The following is a 20,007-nucleotide window of genomic DNA, read 5'->3' on the forward strand; positions in this document are numbered from 1 at the left end:
CTAGTTGTCATTATCAAGATATAAATAAATATGTAGGTATATAAATATGGCTTTTATTCACTTGTGGATAAATATGTATGACTATAAATATGTATCAATATATTGTAGTTCGATTATCCCAACAAATCGGTTTTCCGAACACTATGTCCCCCAATTAGTTCGGATAATCGACGCTCTACTGTGTTTCAACCTAATCCAAATGTATAATTACAATATGATTATAATAAAAACTACTTACCAAATTAGAATGAGTTTTCCTTGTCCAAAATAGTCCAAAAATATAGGTATATGAAAACTATTTAAAAAGGCAGTATAACTATTAACTAACTTTTGTTTGTTGTTTCTTTTCACACAAATTTTAAAACGCAACAACCATAAATAATCTAACTACAGCTGTCCAACAGCCGCCATATTGAATAATTTTTGACATGTCATTTGAACATTGGTTTTAACATATAAAAATTCACCCTCATATCGCCGGTAAAGAAGTATAACTTCAAAAATAATTCTAGTAAAAAATAATAATTTTGTTCACTTTTTAAAAAATAATAATAATAACTTAGGGATAAACTTGCTGCCTTGAATCCAAAGCCGAGGCAGTTTTGGGAGGGGTCCGGACCCCATGGATCCCTCCCTGGCTACGTGCCTGGACGAGGCCTATATCCAAGGATAGATGTTTAGCGCTGATTAGATAGAAGCTTTAAATAAATAAATTATACTTACTGAATTTTCAATAATATATTTATTAATAAAAATGTTACAATTGTATTTAATCTACACAATATTTGTCCCGAATAGTAATAAGTCAGCCTTTTAAGCCGTGTCACAAAATGATATTAAATAAAATCTTTCATATAGCGCTGTCCCCAGTCCCACTCGTATGTGTGTTCACATGTGCTGTTAAACTAGAACTATATTTTGCACGTGAAAGGTTTTCCACCAGTATGCACTCTCATATGTGATTTTAAAGTACAATTTTGTGAAAACGATTTATTGCATAGTTTGCAGGTGAAAGGTTTTTCACCAGTATGCACTCTCATATGTGATTGTAAATTACACTTTTTTGAAAATTGGTTGGTGCAAATTTCACTTTCAAATGGTGTCGCACCAGTATGCACTCTCATATGTAATTTTAAATAACCATTTTTTGAAAACTGTTTGTTGCAAAGTTTACATTCAAATGGTTTTTCATCAGTATGGACTGTCATAATATGTCTTTTTAAACTAGCCTTTAATGAAAATCGTTTTGTGCAAATTTCACAAGCAAATGGTGTTTCACTAGTATGTACTGTCATATGTGATTGTAAAGCACAACTATGTGCAAACTGTTTGTTGCATACATTACATGTAAAAGGCTTTTCACCACTGTGGACTCTCATATGTATTTTTAAAACATACTTTGTTGAAAAACGTTTGGTGCATATTTTGCACGTAAAAGGTTTTTCATCAGTATGCACTGCCATATGTAATTTTAAAAGTTGATTCTTTGAAAATCGTTTTGTGCAAATCTCACATTTAAACGGTTTTTCACCAGTATGCACTCTATTATGCAATTTTAAATGACCGCTTGTTGAAAACTGTTTGGTGCAAACTTCACATGAAAAGGGTTTTTCGCCGGTATGCACTATCATATGTATTTTCAAACTACTCTTTATTGAAAATCGTTTAGTGCAAATTTCACATTCAAATGGTTTTTCACCAGTATGCACTTTCATATGTGATTGTAAAGAGGAACCATGTGCAAACTGTTTGTTGCATACATTACACGTGAAAGACCTTTCACCACTGTGCTTTCTCATATGTATTTTTAAACTGGAAGGTTCTGCATACTGTTTAGAACAAATTTCACAAGTGAAATATCTCTCCCAAGTATGCTTTTTTATATGATGTTTTAAACTAGAACTATGTGAAAACTGTTTGGTGCAAATTTCACATTCAAATGGTTTTACACCAGTATGCACCCTCATATGTACTTTTAAAGAATAACTTGTTGTTAATTGTTTGAAGCATATTTCACATTCAAAATGTTTTTCTCCGATGTTCACATCCGTAGTAGCAGTTAAATTTTGGTTCAAATTACTTCCCGTATATTTTGATATGTTGCTTACATAATTTGGGATGTCTTCGCAAGGATCACCTAAAATAATAATTATCTGTTAAATCGGTATAACGCAGTAAAAAGAAGATGAATAAAACATGAGTAAATAAATTAAATTTAACACAAAGCCGTTTAAGAGGCTACATCAGCGCATCATCAAAATCGAAAACGCGTTTTGAGATTGCAGCTTTAACTTTAAATATTTTGTCGAGATATTTGTACTTTGAAATATATATTTTAAAGTAATTTGAAATATAAATATTTTAAAGTAATTTGAAATATATATTTTAAAGTAATTTGAAATATATATTTTAAAGTAATTTGAAATTGTAGTAAAGAAAAGAGAGACGTTCTCACAAACAATTTATTTTACAACTGACGACCGGTTTCGCTGTCTACAATATTCACAGCATCTTCAGGTCACGGTAAACGTAAAATTAAATGCTACAAATAACAAAAAAACCAGAGTTAGTTAAGTGGTCTGGTTGAAATCAAAGGGTAATGATCAAGCCAATATTAAAGTATATATATTTATGCATACATATAAATACTAAAATGTACGTAAATATGGTTTAACAACCCTCACACTCACATACATGCACGCATTCAAATGTAGTGGCAACTAAAGTATGCCAAGTATAAGTATAAAATGTACACTTACTTTCCGGTATAAGGGAAGAATATAGTAGTATTCAATATCATACTTTTTCTCTAAATTATGCTAAAGGGAGAGATGGTAGAGGGACAGATTTGATTGTAATGCACAAACAAAACAAAATAATTGGCAGGATCTTGAGGGGATTAGTAAGGGAACACGACATTAAACCGTGAAACCAAAAATTGTTAGTTATATATTAAGTGATGTTATTTTTAAATTTTTTATTTTTTAATTAATAGTGTAGATTAGATGTAACAAACATTGCTGCACAAATCATCATAACTTTATATTACTATAAATTTAATTTCATGTACAGTTAGTTACCTTCACATTTGAATTTAATTCTGAATTATTTATTAATGATTTTATTGTTTGACACTTTTAACATTAAAAAAAGAAAACATTTTAGCAAATTTTACCTATTTACTATTGTTCAATTTAATTTCAATATCTCCAACAAACCAAAATTAAAATATTTTCACAATCACACCACAACTAATACACAACTGACCAATTCTGGTTTAAGAAAATTGCAGAACCAATCTTACATCTATCAGTTCTTGAACATCCAGAACAACATCTAATAATCACAATTAAATTAAAAATATACACTATTAATTAAAAAATAAAAAATTTAAAAATAACATCACTTAATATATAACTAACAATTTTTGGTTTCACGGTTTAATGTCGTGTTCCCTTACTAATCCCCTCAAGATCCTGCCAATTATTTTGTTTTGTTTGTGCATTACAATCAAATCTGTCCCTCTACCCTCTCTCCCTTTAGCATAATTTAGAGAAAAAGTATGATATTGAATACTACTATATTCTTCCCTTATACCGGAAAGTAAGTGTACATTTTATACTTATACTTGACATACTTTAGTTGCCACTACATTTGAATGCGTGCATGTATGTGAGTGTGAGGGTTGTTAAACCATATTTACGTACATTTTAGTATTTATATGTATGCATAAATATATATACTTTAATATTGGCTTGATCATTACCCTTTGATTTCAACCAGACCACTTAACTAACTCTGGTTTTTTTGTTATTTGTAGCATTTAATTTTACTTTTACCGTGACCTGAAGATGCTGTGAATATTGTAGACAGCGAAACCGGTCGTCAGTTGTAAAATAAATTGTTTGTGAGAACGTCTCTCTTTTCTTTACTACAACAGTATGGACTCACACATGCAACCCATTCATTACTTTAATTTGAAATTATTGTATAATTCAACAAGAATAAAAAACCGCTAAACGCCGTAAAAATGAGTGGCGCACACAATATTCCAGCTATAAAATAGCTGATGAAAGATTTGTTCCATAATATTTGCTAAATTTGAAGCAAAACGCGCCACAAAAGAGCCTCAAAATGCAAACTGTATCAAAGTTACTCTTGTGTGGCGCGTTTTACTTCGAATTTAGCAAATATTATGGAAAAAATCTTTCAAAATAAAACTAGAATTTTATTTTCCATCAAAATGAAAATACATTTTGGCGCCACGTAATACTCATATCAGCCCTTTTGTAGCTGAAATATTGTGTGCGCCACTCATTTTTACGGCGTTTAGCGGTTTTTTATTCTTGTATCAGGAGTTTTTCAAATTTTTTATAAATTAAATGTATGAAGTTGAATGTAATGTTTCTCAATTACATGTTAAGCGTTATAAATGGTCGCCCTTGTCGCATTTTCTCCCAAATGATCTAGTAGTTACGACAAAAGACTTGTGATAAAGACAATCCGCGTTCATATCCCAGCCATCCTCCATCCTAATAATTATGGCCGGCAAATGAATTCGGATGGCACGATCAATCTTAGTGTCGTAACCATTAAAACTACATAAACCATTTCAGCGATAATGGTTAAATGGATTATACTTTGGGAGCTCGATTACTTCTGAACGGCTTAACCGATTTTGATCATTAAACACGAGTTTGAAACGTATTGACAAGTAGTATCTGATGCATCCATGGTCAAGTATGATAACTGAAGGTATTACAGGAATTATTGAACTTGAAAACCGTTTTTCCCTTTTGAAGCCTATAACTTAAATTCGAATTTTCCCAGATATAAGGTATACACCGTTAGATGCGTCTAGAGTCCTCCTACAAACGCTCAGTTATTGGCGTAATTCGTAGGTTGAAATTTTGAGTAACTGTCAAAAAACCAAAATTTTCAAAGTTTGGGTTTTCAGTTTTTCGGCTATAATGAGCCGTGTGTATGTCTGATCCTAACCGCTTAGGCACCATTTAAAAGCTTAACTCAACGCTATTGATTTGGTGTATTTGCGTTTTTTATGTCTCTCCTTGACCATAAGATATATCTACGCACAAAAAATATTCCATTTTGTATCTACCAAGCCCTATAGCTGGCTTATGGGTGGTCAAAAGTCACAAACTACACCGGTTCTGAATCGGTCCTGGTCCCCTCTTGAAACACAGAAAAAAAAATTCAGATCGGTGTAACTTTTCCACATACATACATACATATCCACAAACATTTCCCCTTTTTATATAAAAATTGAGTCATACTGCCTCATCCCTATCGGCTTCCCTAATTGCATTTCTCCATACAATTCTATCTTGAGTCATATCAATATTAATCCACTTTACCAACATGTCCTGCCTAATCGTCTCCCCCCACGTCTTCTTTGGTCTTCCTCTCCTACTACTTCCAGGAATCTGCACTTCAGCAATTCTTCGTATTGGGTGATTAGCGTCTCGACGTTGAACATGACCAAACCATCTCAACCTATGCTCTCTCATTTTGGCTTCAATTGGTGCCACACCTAGACTTCCCCTAATACACTTATTTTTAATTTTATCCTTTTTTGTCACTCCACTCATCCATCTAAACATTCTCATTTCCGCCACATACATTCGTTGTTCCTCTTTCTTTTTCACTGCCCAACATTCAGTTCCGTACATCATAGCCGGTCTTATGGCTGTTTAAAGAAATTTCCCTTCAACTTCATTGGAATTTTCCTGTCACACAGCACACCACTCGCTTCCTTCCATTTCATCCATCCAGCCCTAATTCTACTGCTTGCATCTCCATCTATTTCTCTATTACTGTGTAATACCGATCCCAGGTACTTAAAACTATTGCTTTTTAACAATCAGTTCACCATCCAATGATACCATGTTATTTGTAGTAACTCCATATTTAAATGAACATTGCAAATACTCTGTCTTTGTCCTACTAAGTTTTAAACTTTTTTCCTCCAGAGCTTGTCTCCACTGTTCCAGTTTTTGTTCTCTTTCACTATTTCCTACTAACACATCATCAGCATACATTAAGCACCATGGAATGTTACCCGGTAGTTTCGCTGTTATCTGGTCCAAAACTAATGAGAATAAATACGGACTAAGCACCGAGCCCTGGTGCAAACCTACTTTCACATAAAATTTATCAGTCTCTCCCACACCTGTCCTAACACTAGTCGTTACTCCCTCATACATATCCCTCACAATCTTTACATATTCACCAGGGACTCCTTTCTTATTGAGTGCCCACCACAGAATCTCTCGAGGAGCTCTATCATATGCTTTCTCAAGATCAATGAATATCATATGAGCGTTTGTTTCTTTACTCCTGTATTTTTCCATCAACTGCTTTATAATGAAAATTGCATCTGTTGTTGATCTGTAGTTTGTACATTGTTGTATATCTCCCTTGTTTTTGTAGACAGGTACTAGTATACTGCTTCTCCATTCGCCTGGCATTTGTCCAACTTCCATAATTCTATTAAATAAACCTGCTAGCCACCTTGTTCCTGTCTCTCCCAATGCTCTCCATACTTCCCCAGGAAGATCATCTGGTCCTACCGCTTTTCCTTTCTTTATTTTTTGAAGCGCTTGAGCCACTTCCTCGTTTGTTATTTTGGTGACCATTGCTGCTACTGTCTCCGTTGACTCTACAGGCTGTCTGTCAAATTTTTCATTTAATAAGCTGTCAAAGTACTTTCTCCATCTCTTTTTGACATCCTTTTCGTGAACTAGCATTTTATTATTTTCATCTCGGATACATCTAATCTGATTAAAATCTTTTGCTTTCTTTGCTCTCTGTTTGGCTATTTTATATGTCTTCGTTTCGCTTTCCCTGGTATTAAGTTGATCGTATAGGCTTGAATACGCTTCTGCTTTGACTTTTGCTACTGCTACTTTCGCTTCCTTTTTCGCCACCATATAGTTTTGAAGATCTGTGTTGGATCTGGTTTCTTGGCACTTTTTATATAATGTTCGCTTCTCTTTTATTTTTCCTTGTACTTCGTTTGACCACCACCAAGTCTCTTTATTCTCAAACTTTTTTCCTGACGTTTTCCCAAGTATTTCAACAGCAGTCTCTCTAATAATGTTGGCCATTTTTCTCCCAATTTTGTTAGGGCTTCCTTTCATGTTCCAACATATTTTGTCTACCATTCTTTCCCTGAATAGACCTTCTTTCTCATCTTTTAGCATCCACCATTTGATTTTTTGTGGTCCTCTCCGATATTTTTGTTTAGTTTCGCTTTTTACTTCGATGTCCAGAACAAGCAGCTTATGTTGTTGGCTGACTGTCTCACTAACTATTACCTTGCAGTCCTTGCATTTACGTATGTCTTCTTTCCTTATCATGAAGTAGTTTATTTGGGACTGATATTGTCCACGTTTGCAGGTAATAAGTTGAGTTTCTCTCTTTTTAAAGAATGTGTTAACAATCGCCATATCCAATGCTGTTGCTAATTCAAGCATGTCATCTCCAGCTTCATTTCTAGTTCCAGAGCCTAATCCCCCATGTATTGTTTCATATCCTGTCTTGGCTTGGCAAACATGTGCATTGAAATCACCTCGTATTATAACTTTCTCCTCTGCTGGAATATCACTCAGTACGTCTCCTAATTGGTCGTAGAAAGCTTTTCTTTCATTCTCACCCAGACCTGTTCACTATCAGCAATTATACTAACTCCATTTCTAGTGTTACTACTCCCTATATACCACAATTTGTATCCTTCACCTAGTTTTTTGAATGGTATAATCTATTTTCGAAATTAGATATGCGTTGGAAAAGTAATAATCTATCAGAAGCCGCAAAGGCCGGACTTAAATTATTGAAATTTTTGGTAGTTTTGGGGACGAGAACGAAAAACAGACCCTAAAGCCAAGCGTCCACAGACCCGCATCGTACGCAACTGATTTTAGTTTGCCTTACAATGATTGCCGATAATGCGATCCGTATGATGCGTATCAGTGGACGCGGTTACATAAGTTTCTATACAAGGCAAACTAAAATCAGTTGCGTCCGATGCGGGTCTGTGGATGCTTGCCTTTAATCGGAAGGGCCGTAAAATCCACACCCTTGGACTAAAATGGAGAGTTGACGTATAGATGGACGAGTCTTTTCCTAAACTTTAAGATGGGGTTTGACCCGATTTTCAATTCTATTTTACGTTCTCTATCTTAATTATTTAATTATTTTCAACCCTTAAAATCAACCCTTCGATTGAAAATTGCATAAAAAAATTTCTTTAAAAAAAGATTTAAATATCGTTCCACGTTCTCGAAAAAGCTATGCTGAAAAATCATATGCTCAAGTTCTTTAACCCTTAAAACTACCCCTAAATTAAAACATTGAATATGTATGATTTAGCTTTTGGGCCATAACAACTTATAAAAAACCATTTTGAAGGTAATTAAAAGAGCTACAACTTTTTTCTGTATAATATGTAGTGAAAAACTTTTATTTTGAAACGGTTAAAGGGCTCGAGAGAGACTGTGGTTGCGCTACCGCGCGCTCTTTAATCAATCATATCTTCGTTAATTCTTGTGTGAGAGGAAAAACAAACAAACCAAAATTTTTGTCAAAAAAAAACTATTCTTTTTATTATTACACTTTTTTACGTATCTTTCATTAATGTATTAACGTATCTTGAATACTAAGGCCACCTGATGAGAGGACAAAAGTACACATTCCTACAAAATATAATGCAAGGAAAAGTCCAAGGACGAAGAAATCCAGGCCGTAGAAGGATGTCCTGGATGAGAAATTTGAGAGAGTGGTTTGGCTGTACCACTAACGAATTGTTCAAAACAGCAGTAAATAAAATTAGAATCGCCCTAATGATATCCAATCTCCGATAGGAAAAGCACTCAAAGAAGAAGAAGACATAACCAAGCATTTTCACTATACCAACTAAATTTAAAATATCGAACTACTTTTTTTAATTCCTTTTTTAAATTGTTTAAAATGGGTCTTTCATTTTCACTAATCTCATTTTTTTCTTCAAAATTATAAAAGGAGAATTACTTTTCAAATAGTTAATCGATTACGCAGCGACACTCATTCATGGCTAACTGCACGCACACTTTTTATAGGTACTGTGACCAATTTTAAATCTGGTAACAGGGCTACTGAAATACACAGAGCGCTTACGCCGTCTTCAAAACGCTTCTTCAAAATTTTCAGACACTAGCCGGTCCCGAGCGCGGGTATAACCATTGTAACCACAAATGAGACTGGTAACAGTGGTAACAGAGTATAATAAAGTGCAACTGAGTCACATAAACTCGCTAATATTTTCTTTCGTGTGTTTACGAGTAGTTGGCTATTTACTGAGTTAGGTACTATTACCACATAATATAATAATATATTTCTATTGGTAAATGGAATTAGTCATCGTCATAAAATATTTATTTGCAAGATTTTTAACTGTTAATGGTAACAGTGGTTACATGGACGCTTCGCCAGTGAGATGTAAGCATAAAATAAATAAATTATACTAAAAATTCTCAAAATATATTTATTATTTCTTGTATATATATTTTATATATCTATAAAATAATGTAACAAAATATAACTATCAGTCATCGTAAGCTCTAGCTCATCGTCATAAAATATTTATTTGCAAGATTTTTAACTGTTACCAATGGTAACAGTGGTTACATGGACGCTTCGCCAGTGAGATGTAAGCATAAAATAAATAAATTATACTAAAAATTCTCAAAATATATTTATTATTTCTTGTATATATATTTTATATATCTATAAAATAATGTAACAAAATATAACTATTGAAAAAAAAAAATGTTACAATTGCACCTATTTAATCTATACAATTTTTTCCCGAATAATATAAGTCAGTGTTTTAAAACGTGTTACAATATTACATTAAATAAAATCTTTATATAGCGCTGTCCGCCGTCCCACTTGTATGTGTTTTCACATGTGCTCTTAAATTAGAACTGTATGAATAATGTTTGGTGCATATTTTGCATGTGAAAGGCTTTTCACCAGTATGCACTCTCACATGTTCTGCTAACTTGGATCTTTCTGAAAAACCCTTGGAGCAAAATTCACATTCAAATGGTGTTTCACCAGTATGCACTGTCATATGTTTTTTTAAAGCTTGTTTAATTGAAAACTGTTTCTTGCAAATTTCACATTCAAATGGTTTTTCACCAGTATGCACTCTTATATGACTTTTCAAACTACCCTTTATTGAAAATCGTTGAGTGCAAATTTCACATTGAAATGGTTTTTCACCAGTATGCACTTTCATATGCGACTGTAAAGTATAACTATGTGCAAACTGTTTGTTGCATACATTACACGTAAAAGGCCTTTCACCACTGTGGACCCTCATATGTTTTTTTAAAACATAATTTGTTGAAAAACGTTTGGTGCATATTTTGCATGGGAAAGGCTTTTCACCAGTATGCACTCTCACATGTTCTGCTAACTTGGATCTTTCTGAAAAACCCTTGGAGCAAATTTCACATTCAAATGGTGTTTCACCAGTATGCACTGTCATATGTGTTTTTAAAGCTTGTTTAATTGAAAACTGTTTCTTGCAAATTTCACATTCAAATGGTTTTTCACCAGTATGCACTCTCATATGTATTTTCAAACTACTCTTTATTGAAAATCGTTTAGTGCAAATTTCACATTTAAATATTTTTTCACCAGTATGCACTGTCATATGTGTTTTTAAAGCTTGTTTAATTGAAAAGTGTTTCTTGCACATTTCACATTCAAATGGTTTTTCACCACTGTGCACTCTCATGTGTATTTTTAAACTAGAAGGTTCTACATACTGTTTAGAACAAATTTCACAACTGAAAGATCTCTCCCCAGTGTGCCTTTTTATATGATATTTTAAACTACGACTATGTGAAAACTGTTTGGTGCAAATATCACATTCAAATGGTTTTTCACCAGTATGCACTCTCATATGCAATTTTAAAATTCCTTTCGTTGAAAACTGTTTGGTGCAAATTTTACATTCGAATGGTTTTTCACCAGTATGCACTCTCATATGTACTTTTAATGAAACACTTGTTGCTAATTGTTTGGAGCATATTTCACATTCAAAATGTTTTTCTCCGATGTTAACATCCGTAGTAGCAGTTAAATTTTGGTTCAAATTATTTCCAGTATATTTTGATATGTTGCTCACATAATTTGGGGCGTCATCGCAAGGAGTACCTAAAATAATAAGTATCTATGAGATCAGTATAACGCAGTAAAAAGAAAATAAATAAAACATGGGTAATGCCTGGTTGCACCAACAGATCTCAACCTTAGACGTGCCTTTAGCTCAGCTTACGAAACATACGCGTTGCACCATTGAGTCCTAGACCAATTTTCAGCTTGTCACAATAGGTCTTTTCATCGATTGTCATTAGTTTCGAGCTTCAGTTATATGTTGTATAATCTGTGTATACCAAGGTTCATAAATAGACAGGTTGCATGGTAACTTTCCACCAATCAGCGTCGAGAATCTAATGGCGGGAGTGACGTCACCCAGAATGCTGCATTCAAATTCATTCACTTCACTCATTGAAATGGACTCGGAAATAGGAATGTGTTGAAAATATCTATATTTAAAAAAATACGTTTGGATTTTTAATGACTATTTATTTCATATATTCTTTAAAAAATGTGGTAGATACCTGTAGAGTTAAAAAAATCATAGAATATAATTGCAATTAAATATATTATGCAGTAGAATAGCATTAGATACTACATACTTAATTAAAGCAGAAGTAGATTCTTTCTTGTGTATATATGGGACTAAATCATTCAAATATCCTAGGTACATATATTAATAATGGGTTGAATACAATTTATTTTTTTTTAATTATTTTGAGTAGGTATATAATAATTTTGAATTGGGGATAATGCATGTAGTACATTATTATAAACTCCTCCTAACATGTAAACCATGGTGAAAAAGAGATTCAACTAAAGATTTATGTATCAAAATTAGTAGTTTTTTCCTTAAGAGCATCTGATTACGTTAGATACTGGATTATAATATCTAAAACTATTAAAACATTATGATTCCATTCAATAGGTACCTGTGAAGTTTTACATTAACAGTATATTATAAAAAAAATACAATTTCAGTGCAATAAAGGGAATTTTCCCCATTTTATATATTCATTTAGTTTATAATAATTGCTTATTCAAACGATTTTCAGATGGCTGCAATCCAGTAAGCAAGTAGGTACTTAACACAACCACATTAAAATGTATCTTAACACTTGTAAAAGAGTTTTGGGTTTAAGTTATTATTATACTAAAAACACTTAATGATATCTATAGATACATTATATCTCAAGATATAAACACAAATTAAAACACTAACGATATTTAATAACAAAATATAGCCTCCAAACCACGTATCCTATTACGTTTACAAACAATTCGTAAAATTATTCGTCTGGGTGACGTCACGATGACAATATTTCATTTGTCAATGTCAAAGTTACCATACAACCTATGGTATAGGGACCTTGTGTGTATACTATTAATAGGGCTTTTCATTCACAGTCATTTGTTTCGAGCTTCTGGCATGTGTCACATAATATTAATATATCTACGTCATACGTTATTGGCATATACCAATGATACAAACCAAAGACGTATGACGTAGATATATTAATATTTTGTGACACATGACAGAAGCTCGAAACAAATGACAATCGATGAAATTTTCTATATACACTGATTATACGACGTATGACATAAACTCGAAACAAATGACTGTGAATGAAAAGCCCCGTGGTACAATAAAGTTTCATGGTACAATTTTGCGCATGACATTTGACAGCTGAGGTCAAGCGTGTGACGTAGCAAAGATCCCTGAGCCATTATTTGTAATGGTAGTTACTATTATGTGGATTATTTTGTAAAATTCTTATAATTAACTCGTTTTTAGCGATTATTTTCAGTTTTTTTGATAGTATATATGTGTTATAGTTTGTATAGACTAATTTAAGAACATTTACTCGTTATAGTGTCTATATCGTTTTAAAGCCGCGTCTCACCATCAAATAATTTGATCAAACAGTTTGAGCAAACTCCGGAAGTACGTCAAAGTGACGTCACAATTGCAGTTTTTTTGAAATTCTAAAAATCTGTGCTCTCAAAAACCAGTTTGATAAAATTATTTGATGGTGGGACGCGGCCTTTATTGGCTTTCGTGTATTTGTTTATTTTTCTGTTTGTTTGGTGTTTGTACCAATGAACTGTCAATACGGATGGAATAGGCACGAAGAAAATTAATGCGGCCACGATACAAGAGAGAGGTCCTAGAGAGAGACAGATAATGTGCTGGAAAATTTGACAGGCCGTGTAATTTCAGTTGCCTATATCAACTTAAATCGGGGAAATATACCTCATATTTTTTTAAATTTATTAACTTAACTTAATTTTTAAATACTTCCTATCAGCCCTGATACCAAGTTAAAAAAATATGAGGTCCATTTCCCCGATTTAAGTTGATATAGGTAACTGAAATTACACGGCCTGTCAAATTTTCCAGCACCTTCTCTTTCTCACTCTAGAACCTCTCTCTTGTATAGTGGTGACAATCTCGCTTCACTATTTGAATGGGACAGGGCCATTCCATCCGTATAGGGCTTTTCATTCACAGTCATTTGTTTCGAGCTTCTGTCATGTGTCACATAATATTAATATATCTACGTCATACGTTATTGGTATCTACCATTGATACAAACCAAAGACGTATGACGTAGCTATATTAATATAATGTGACACATGACAGAAGCTCGAAACAACCCACATAACAATGATGTTCGCATCATGTTCTAAGCATATACTACCAACATTCGTCGGAGTATATTCTTTTTAGTATATGTGTAGTACAAGCATAGCATCTACCTTAAAAAACATTCTAAATTTCATGTTCTTTGCATATACTTCAAAGTATATTCTCGTACCGAATATACTAAGTATATTCGTGTACGTAGGATCTCGGAATATTCGTAAAAGTTAATTCTTAGAATATACCTTTATCGAATATTCTTAACACATACTTATAAGTACATTCTTAACACATACTTATAAGTAGATACTTTTAAAATATCTTAAAAATAATTTGTATGTATAGGAAGTATAATATTAGCCTTATAGATTATCAACTTCGTTATTTTTTAGAATACATAATTAATAAAATTTATGTATGTAGGTAGTATTGGACGAATTTCATTTCAAAATTGTTGTAGGGTAAAAAAGTTTAAACATTAATTGTATTAACGTTTACATAGATACTATTAAAAATTCGTTTTCATAATTGAAATGACTTTACCATTTCGAGTTTATCATGAATCATTAGTATTTTTACATCCTTGGAATTTGAATTTAGGTACATTCAATTCAATAGGCCATTTCGCAGAACCAAAACGTGCCAAACAGCACAACCAAAGCAACCAAAGGCTTTGGCGTTGCCAACCGTCGAGTAAGCTTTTTCCGTCAACTTACCTTAAAAATTCCCACTTTTATAAAAAAAAACTTCCCTCCTGTTTACAAAATCTGAGAAGATATGTTGAATTATTTTCAAATATTTTGATTTTTTCTTAATATTTTACAATTTGGACTGGAACAGTAATTCCCTTTTGAGTTAACTTTTCCCTTTATCACCGTTTATGTTGAAAATTCCCGCAAAAAGGGAAATTTCTCTCCGTTTGGCAACACTGACCACCGATTTTGTTATTCCACAATACATTCATACCCCCCCCCTCCCCCCATCATATTCTGACCATTTCTATTACCTGAATGGATCAGGGATAGGAAAAAACCGTAAAATATGAAACAGAAAACAGGCATTATTTCATTATTTGTATCATCTATCTATGGATCTATGCAGTGTTAATGATGAAGGTATAGAAGAGTGCATGAAGGCGAATTATGTAGTACTAGGACTAAAGAACATACATAATCTGTTTATTTTGTTTGCGGTGCTTCAAAATACATATAATCTATTTTGATAACTCAATATTACTTAAATAGGTAAGTACATATAAGTACATATTATATAAATTTTAGTTACTTATTATGCATAGTTTAGTTTAGCTAAATATTATATAATGATTTATATAAATAACTAAAATTTATAAATATGTACTTACTTTTTAAGTAATATTGTAGAATGTAGGTACTAACTACATTCTCATTTGCAATTAAAATATGTAAATAGATATTTGGTAGAACCAATAGAACCTAAGATGAGATTAGGTGATGCTGAAAACATACTTCTAAGCAATATAGCACTTGATAGCACTTTCTTAGAATATTCTTAAAAATATAATATTCTTCCCATACAAAGATGTGCGGTAGTACGTTCTTAGTATATAAATAGAAGGTTTATAGCACTTCCTTGGAATATTCTAAAAAGTACCTTCTTGGTATAAACTAAAAAGATGTGCGGTAGTATGTTCTAAGTATACACATAGAAGGTTTATAGCACGTCCTTGGAATGTTCTAAAAAGAACATTCTTGGTATATACTGAAAAGAAGTGCGGTAGTACATTCTAAGTATATACATAGAACGTTTAAGTACTGTAATGTAGTATATACTCAGTACCTGCTCTGCACATTCGCAATGGTAATTACGCACATTCTCAGTATATACTTTTTCTGAAAAGTATGTTCTATGAATCTACTACGAACATGAAATTGTTATGTGGGAAATGACAATCGATGAAAAGCCCTATTGACAGTTCATTGGTTTGTACTCAAGTCTGGACTCAAGTATAGCTACAAATTTTGAGTACTTAAATTACATAGTGATCATCAACAAATTAAGAAATGGGATACCCTGTATATTTGAAAATAATTTTAAAATTTGTAGCGACCCATTTTTATGCGGATATTACTTTTTTGTATCTTTAAACAACTGAAATATCGTGGAGTACAACTTAATCAACCTGTATGTATAATAAACAAATAATAATTAAAAATGCTTTATAATGGATATCTATGTTAACAAAATAACAAGTTTTTAAAATATAAAATAACTACTCGAAAATCAACAAAATTAAATTAGCTACAAAATATTTTTAATTATTAAATATTATAATAACACAACTTTATCATTTCTTTATATTTACTATAATTAAATTAGCCAAATTATATTAAAAATTTAAAATTAAAAAGTCTTTCCTATAAAACTACATTCAAATATTGCGTGCAGAAGGATTTTTACTACGTCATGCGCGAAAGCGACCGATTTTGGAACATTACGTACCATACCTGTAAATTTATTGTACCATGGAAAAGCCCTATATATTGCCACGTAGATTACTTAGATAAGAATCGAAAATTATGGTGCAACGTAAGTAAGTGAGACTTAAAGCGGCCCTATCTATAAGCCGAGCTGGACTAAGCTGGAGCTTAAGATGTGTTGGTGCAACCAGGCATTAATAAATCAAACTTAACAGAAAGCCGTTTAAGTATGTAATGCAAATTGTTAATGGTCATAAACGAAGAGAATGTTTGATTATGTGATTACTTAAAACAGTCCCAAATTTAATACCTGCGGACAACTCGAATTTACACCGAGAGAACAATTTATTTTCTCTAAAACACTGATTTCTTTGAGCTATCTTTCTTAAAAGTTACCATGCCATATTAACTTAAACATACCGCTTCACATATAAAGAAACGAGTTTTTTAAACACAACTCAATAATTTCTTACAGATAATTTCTTCAATACTAAGAAATGCATTAATGGTTACATTTTAATTTTCTTATCCTAAAGTTTTTGTTTCTTAAATTGAAAACTACAAATATTTTGCAGTATAAGAACTAACGCATTAAATTGTATGTGACAGAAAAAAAGGCACGTCGGTGATTACTTTGGTAATTATTTTAGTTCGATGGTTATTCTAGTTGTCGATAGATGGCGCCATAATAAAAAAATATTTTTTTTAATTAGATAATAATATTACAAATATAATCTGTATAATTTATAAGACTATACAAATCAAAGAAAATACCATTTTATAAATGCAAGAAACACATTTGATTTGTTTTTATTCCAAATTGAAAATAAAATGTGACAACTGTCAGATTTAACTAAAATGTCATGTTAGAATAAATGTCATAAATGTGTATTATCACGGACTTACCCTTTTTCCTATCATTTGTTACGCACTGAAAAATGCTCATGAAAAGGACAATACGCTTCAACCGCCTGTTATTACCCCTGGTTTTACCCAAGGTACTCATTTTATGCAGGCTGAGTCGACCTGAGGCCTACATACATTTTTAAAAATGTCTAGCTATGGTAAAATTACAATATAGATTACACTCAAATACGTCCGAATCCCCTAATTTATAAGTTCACCAATAATGTACATGGCATCACAAAGTTTATTGGCGTTGGCATAGTAACAAAAATTTTGAACTTTGAAAGCTGAACAAACAAATTTAAACAAGGACATTATTTCAACGCTATTTGGCAATTCATTCAATTTGCAGCAGTGGCGGCTGGTGGGGTAAAATTTTGGGTAGGCCACGCTAGCAAATTACATATAGCTATGTATAATACATAATATGCAAACATAAATTTATTTTTATGTATAAAATTACTTAGAAGGTAACTGTAACAGATTTACATTTAATTATATTTTTAAAACTATATGAACTAACTTATGAACTAAAATATACCTACAAATAGTTTACATATTTTATTATTTATAGAGCAGGTTTATTCTTCTCTTTTCTTTGTGCAAATTTGTCAGTTATAATTTGATAATTATGTTACAAGTGGCAACGAGGCTCGGCGAAGGCCTGTTTGAATCGGGCCTATACACCAAGCATAAAACGACAATATAAAAATCATTGTCCGGCAAGCTACTTAACTTCAAACGCTTTTAATTAATGATATTTAAAATACCTGAATACGATTCGATGCTTTCTGTGATAATATATAACAAAGTTGTCTTAACGAACAGTAATGTATTGAGTACATTTAAAGGTTATTTACATGCTTTAACATGATTTTTAAATATATCTTTTTCAATTTTAAAGCTCTTAAAATTATTGGGTAGGCCCGGCCTATCCTGCCTACCCCTAAAAGCCGCCATTGATTTGCAGGAAGTTGAATATTCTCGTAATATTTAATACCCTTGAAGAAAATAATTGTCGTCGTAAATTCGTTTTTTAAGGAGAAATGGGAAGTCCCATATTTAAACATTAGATCTGAAACTTTTCGTTGAACTACATCCTGGTAACATTCTTAATCGCTGCCTTTTACAATTTATAAGGCAAGGAGACGAAAATGACTGTACAATATGCAGTCACATGCCGTCAATATGAGTAAAATGAAAATTAAAAACAGCTTATGTTTAATTTCGGTTCAGAGATGATCCACCATACCAATATGTACGTTTCTGTCTCTCCAGACGTCTTCAGTGGAGCTACATGAACACCTCTGAATCAAAAGGTCTTTTATGAGACTTGTTGTCAAAAAATAACTACCCTGTGATGTATCGGTAGGTATATCATGCAACCGGCTCTCGGTCCACCATGCATGAGGAGATGAAACACAGATCATTGACCCGAGTGCGTTCGCCGGGGGATTATTACACACATGCGCGAAGTGACTTTTCATATCAGATATTCATTCTCGATATTATTGTTAACATGTACTTAGTATTTATGTCAGATGTAAGCTAAATAAACGAGTAGTATTTCATAAATACTGTTGTATTAGTTATATGTTATGTCAACCTGGGCTTAATACATAAAATGCCCGTTGTCTTTATTTTGTAGACAAGGAATTCCACAAGATTGAAGAAAAGAAACAACAAAACACCACAAGCATTCCAGAGACATCCACAAGAAGGCATTCAAAAATGACAACAATACCATATGTAAAGGGGTTATTAGAAAAATTAAAAAGGATAGGAAACAAGTACAATAATAACAAAAACATTCAAAAAACCAACTTCCTAAGATCTATCCTGTCCAAAACCAAACGGTTTTTTGTGACTATGCCAAAGCTTTTGATTGTGTAAATCACAACATCTTGATAAAAATAAATTTCTACAGAATTCGAGGTATTTCTTTAAATTGGTTGCAATCTTACTTGGATGATAGGAACTGGTTAGAGCAAATGTTACATACTCTAGTCTCAAAAACATTGTATATGGGGTACCTCAAGGTTCAGTATTGGGTCCTCTACTTTTCCTTATCTTTATTAATGACATCACTAGTTTAAAAATCTATGGAAAAATCTTTCTTTTTGTTGATGATGCCAGTAGAGCAACTCAAATATTACAACTCTTCATGCTACTATAACTTCGGATCTGCTGACGATAAAGACGAGAAAATAAAATTGGTTTTCATGACAACGATTCAAAACTTTTATTGTCTACTGATTTGTCTTTTGAACATTATTTCAAAATAATTCTATTTAAACGAATTATCGCGTTAAGTTCAATAAAACATGACGACAATAAGATACATTTGAAATAGATTAGTAAATAATATCTAAATATTAGTTTATTCCATGTATTATAATATATTATAAAGCCATATTACAAGGTATTCTAATTCCCACACTAGTGCGGTGAAACGTGCAACTTTCGGAAAGGAAATGCGTGCGGGAAAGTGGCTGTTTTAGCACGGCCGTAGAAAATAGTATATTGTGCAACAAGGTACTAATTTCTCACGAGTTTGAAAAGTTGCGGTACGAGCGCAAGCGAGTGACGCAATTCAAACGAGTGAGAAATTGCCTTTCTGCACGTGTTACACACTATACTTTTTCTACAACCACAGTTTTTGCTAAAAATAAAAATCACAATTTCCAAACGACGATTTATTATAATAATAAATTATAAACTTTAAACTGTATTTAATTAATACTAAACAATTTAAATTCATTATATTGGCGAATGGATTTAGTGTCCGCAGTCATATAAACCCAAATAAACAACAACAAAATTCATTAT

The 20,007-nt window shown here is 32.3% G+C and overlaps 2 protein-coding genes across 3 annotated transcripts in view; both read right to left on the reverse strand.

Annotated features, from left to right (window-relative positions):
- Positions 1–723: 723 nt before the first annotated feature.
- The window catches only part of LOC114328042 (gastrula zinc finger protein XlCGF8.2DB-like), a 124,304-nt gene continuing 105,020 nt past the window's right edge, over positions 724–20,007 (reverse strand). Inside the window, exon 3 of one of the 2 annotated variants that reach the window (XM_050662250.1) lies at positions 724–2,137. In XM_050662250.1, coding sequence (XP_050518207.1) covers positions 912–2,137 — 1,226 coding nt within the window. In that variant the 3' untranslated portion in view covers positions 724–911. Of the gene's footprint in view, positions 2,138–19,765; positions 19,792–20,007 lie in introns of those variants that run through there. The other variant, XR_007700932.1, reaches the window with a different exon arrangement.
- On the reverse strand, positions 9,768–17,381 carry LOC114328041 (gastrula zinc finger protein XlCGF57.1-like). Its single transcript, XM_028276787.2, has 2 exons — positions 17,179–17,381; positions 9,768–11,226 (listed from the first exon to the last, which is right to left on the reverse strand). The coding sequence occupies exons 1-2, from the start codon at positions 17,276–17,278 to the stop codon at positions 9,923–9,925; spliced, it is 1,404 nt and encodes a 467-aa protein (XP_028132588.2). The 5' UTR covers positions 17,279–17,381; the 3' UTR covers positions 9,768–9,922.

The sequence above is a fragment of the Diabrotica virgifera genome, chromosome 9 (genome assembly GCF_917563875.1).
Source record: "Diabrotica virgifera virgifera chromosome 9, PGI_DIABVI_V3a".
NCBI classification, from domain to species: domain Eukaryota; kingdom Metazoa; phylum Arthropoda; class Insecta; order Coleoptera; family Chrysomelidae; genus Diabrotica; species Diabrotica virgifera.

Bases quoted from the DNA above. Each gene is read 5' to 3' on its own strand.
- LOC114328041 (XM_028276787.2), bottom strand. From the start codon at position 17,278: ATGAGTACCTTGGGTAAAACCAGGGGTAATAACAGGCGGTTGAAGCGT. The intron at 11,227-17,178 runs GTAAGTCCGTGA...TTATTATTTTAG, and splicing joins AACAAATGATAGGAAAAAGG to GTACTCCTTGCGATGACGCC.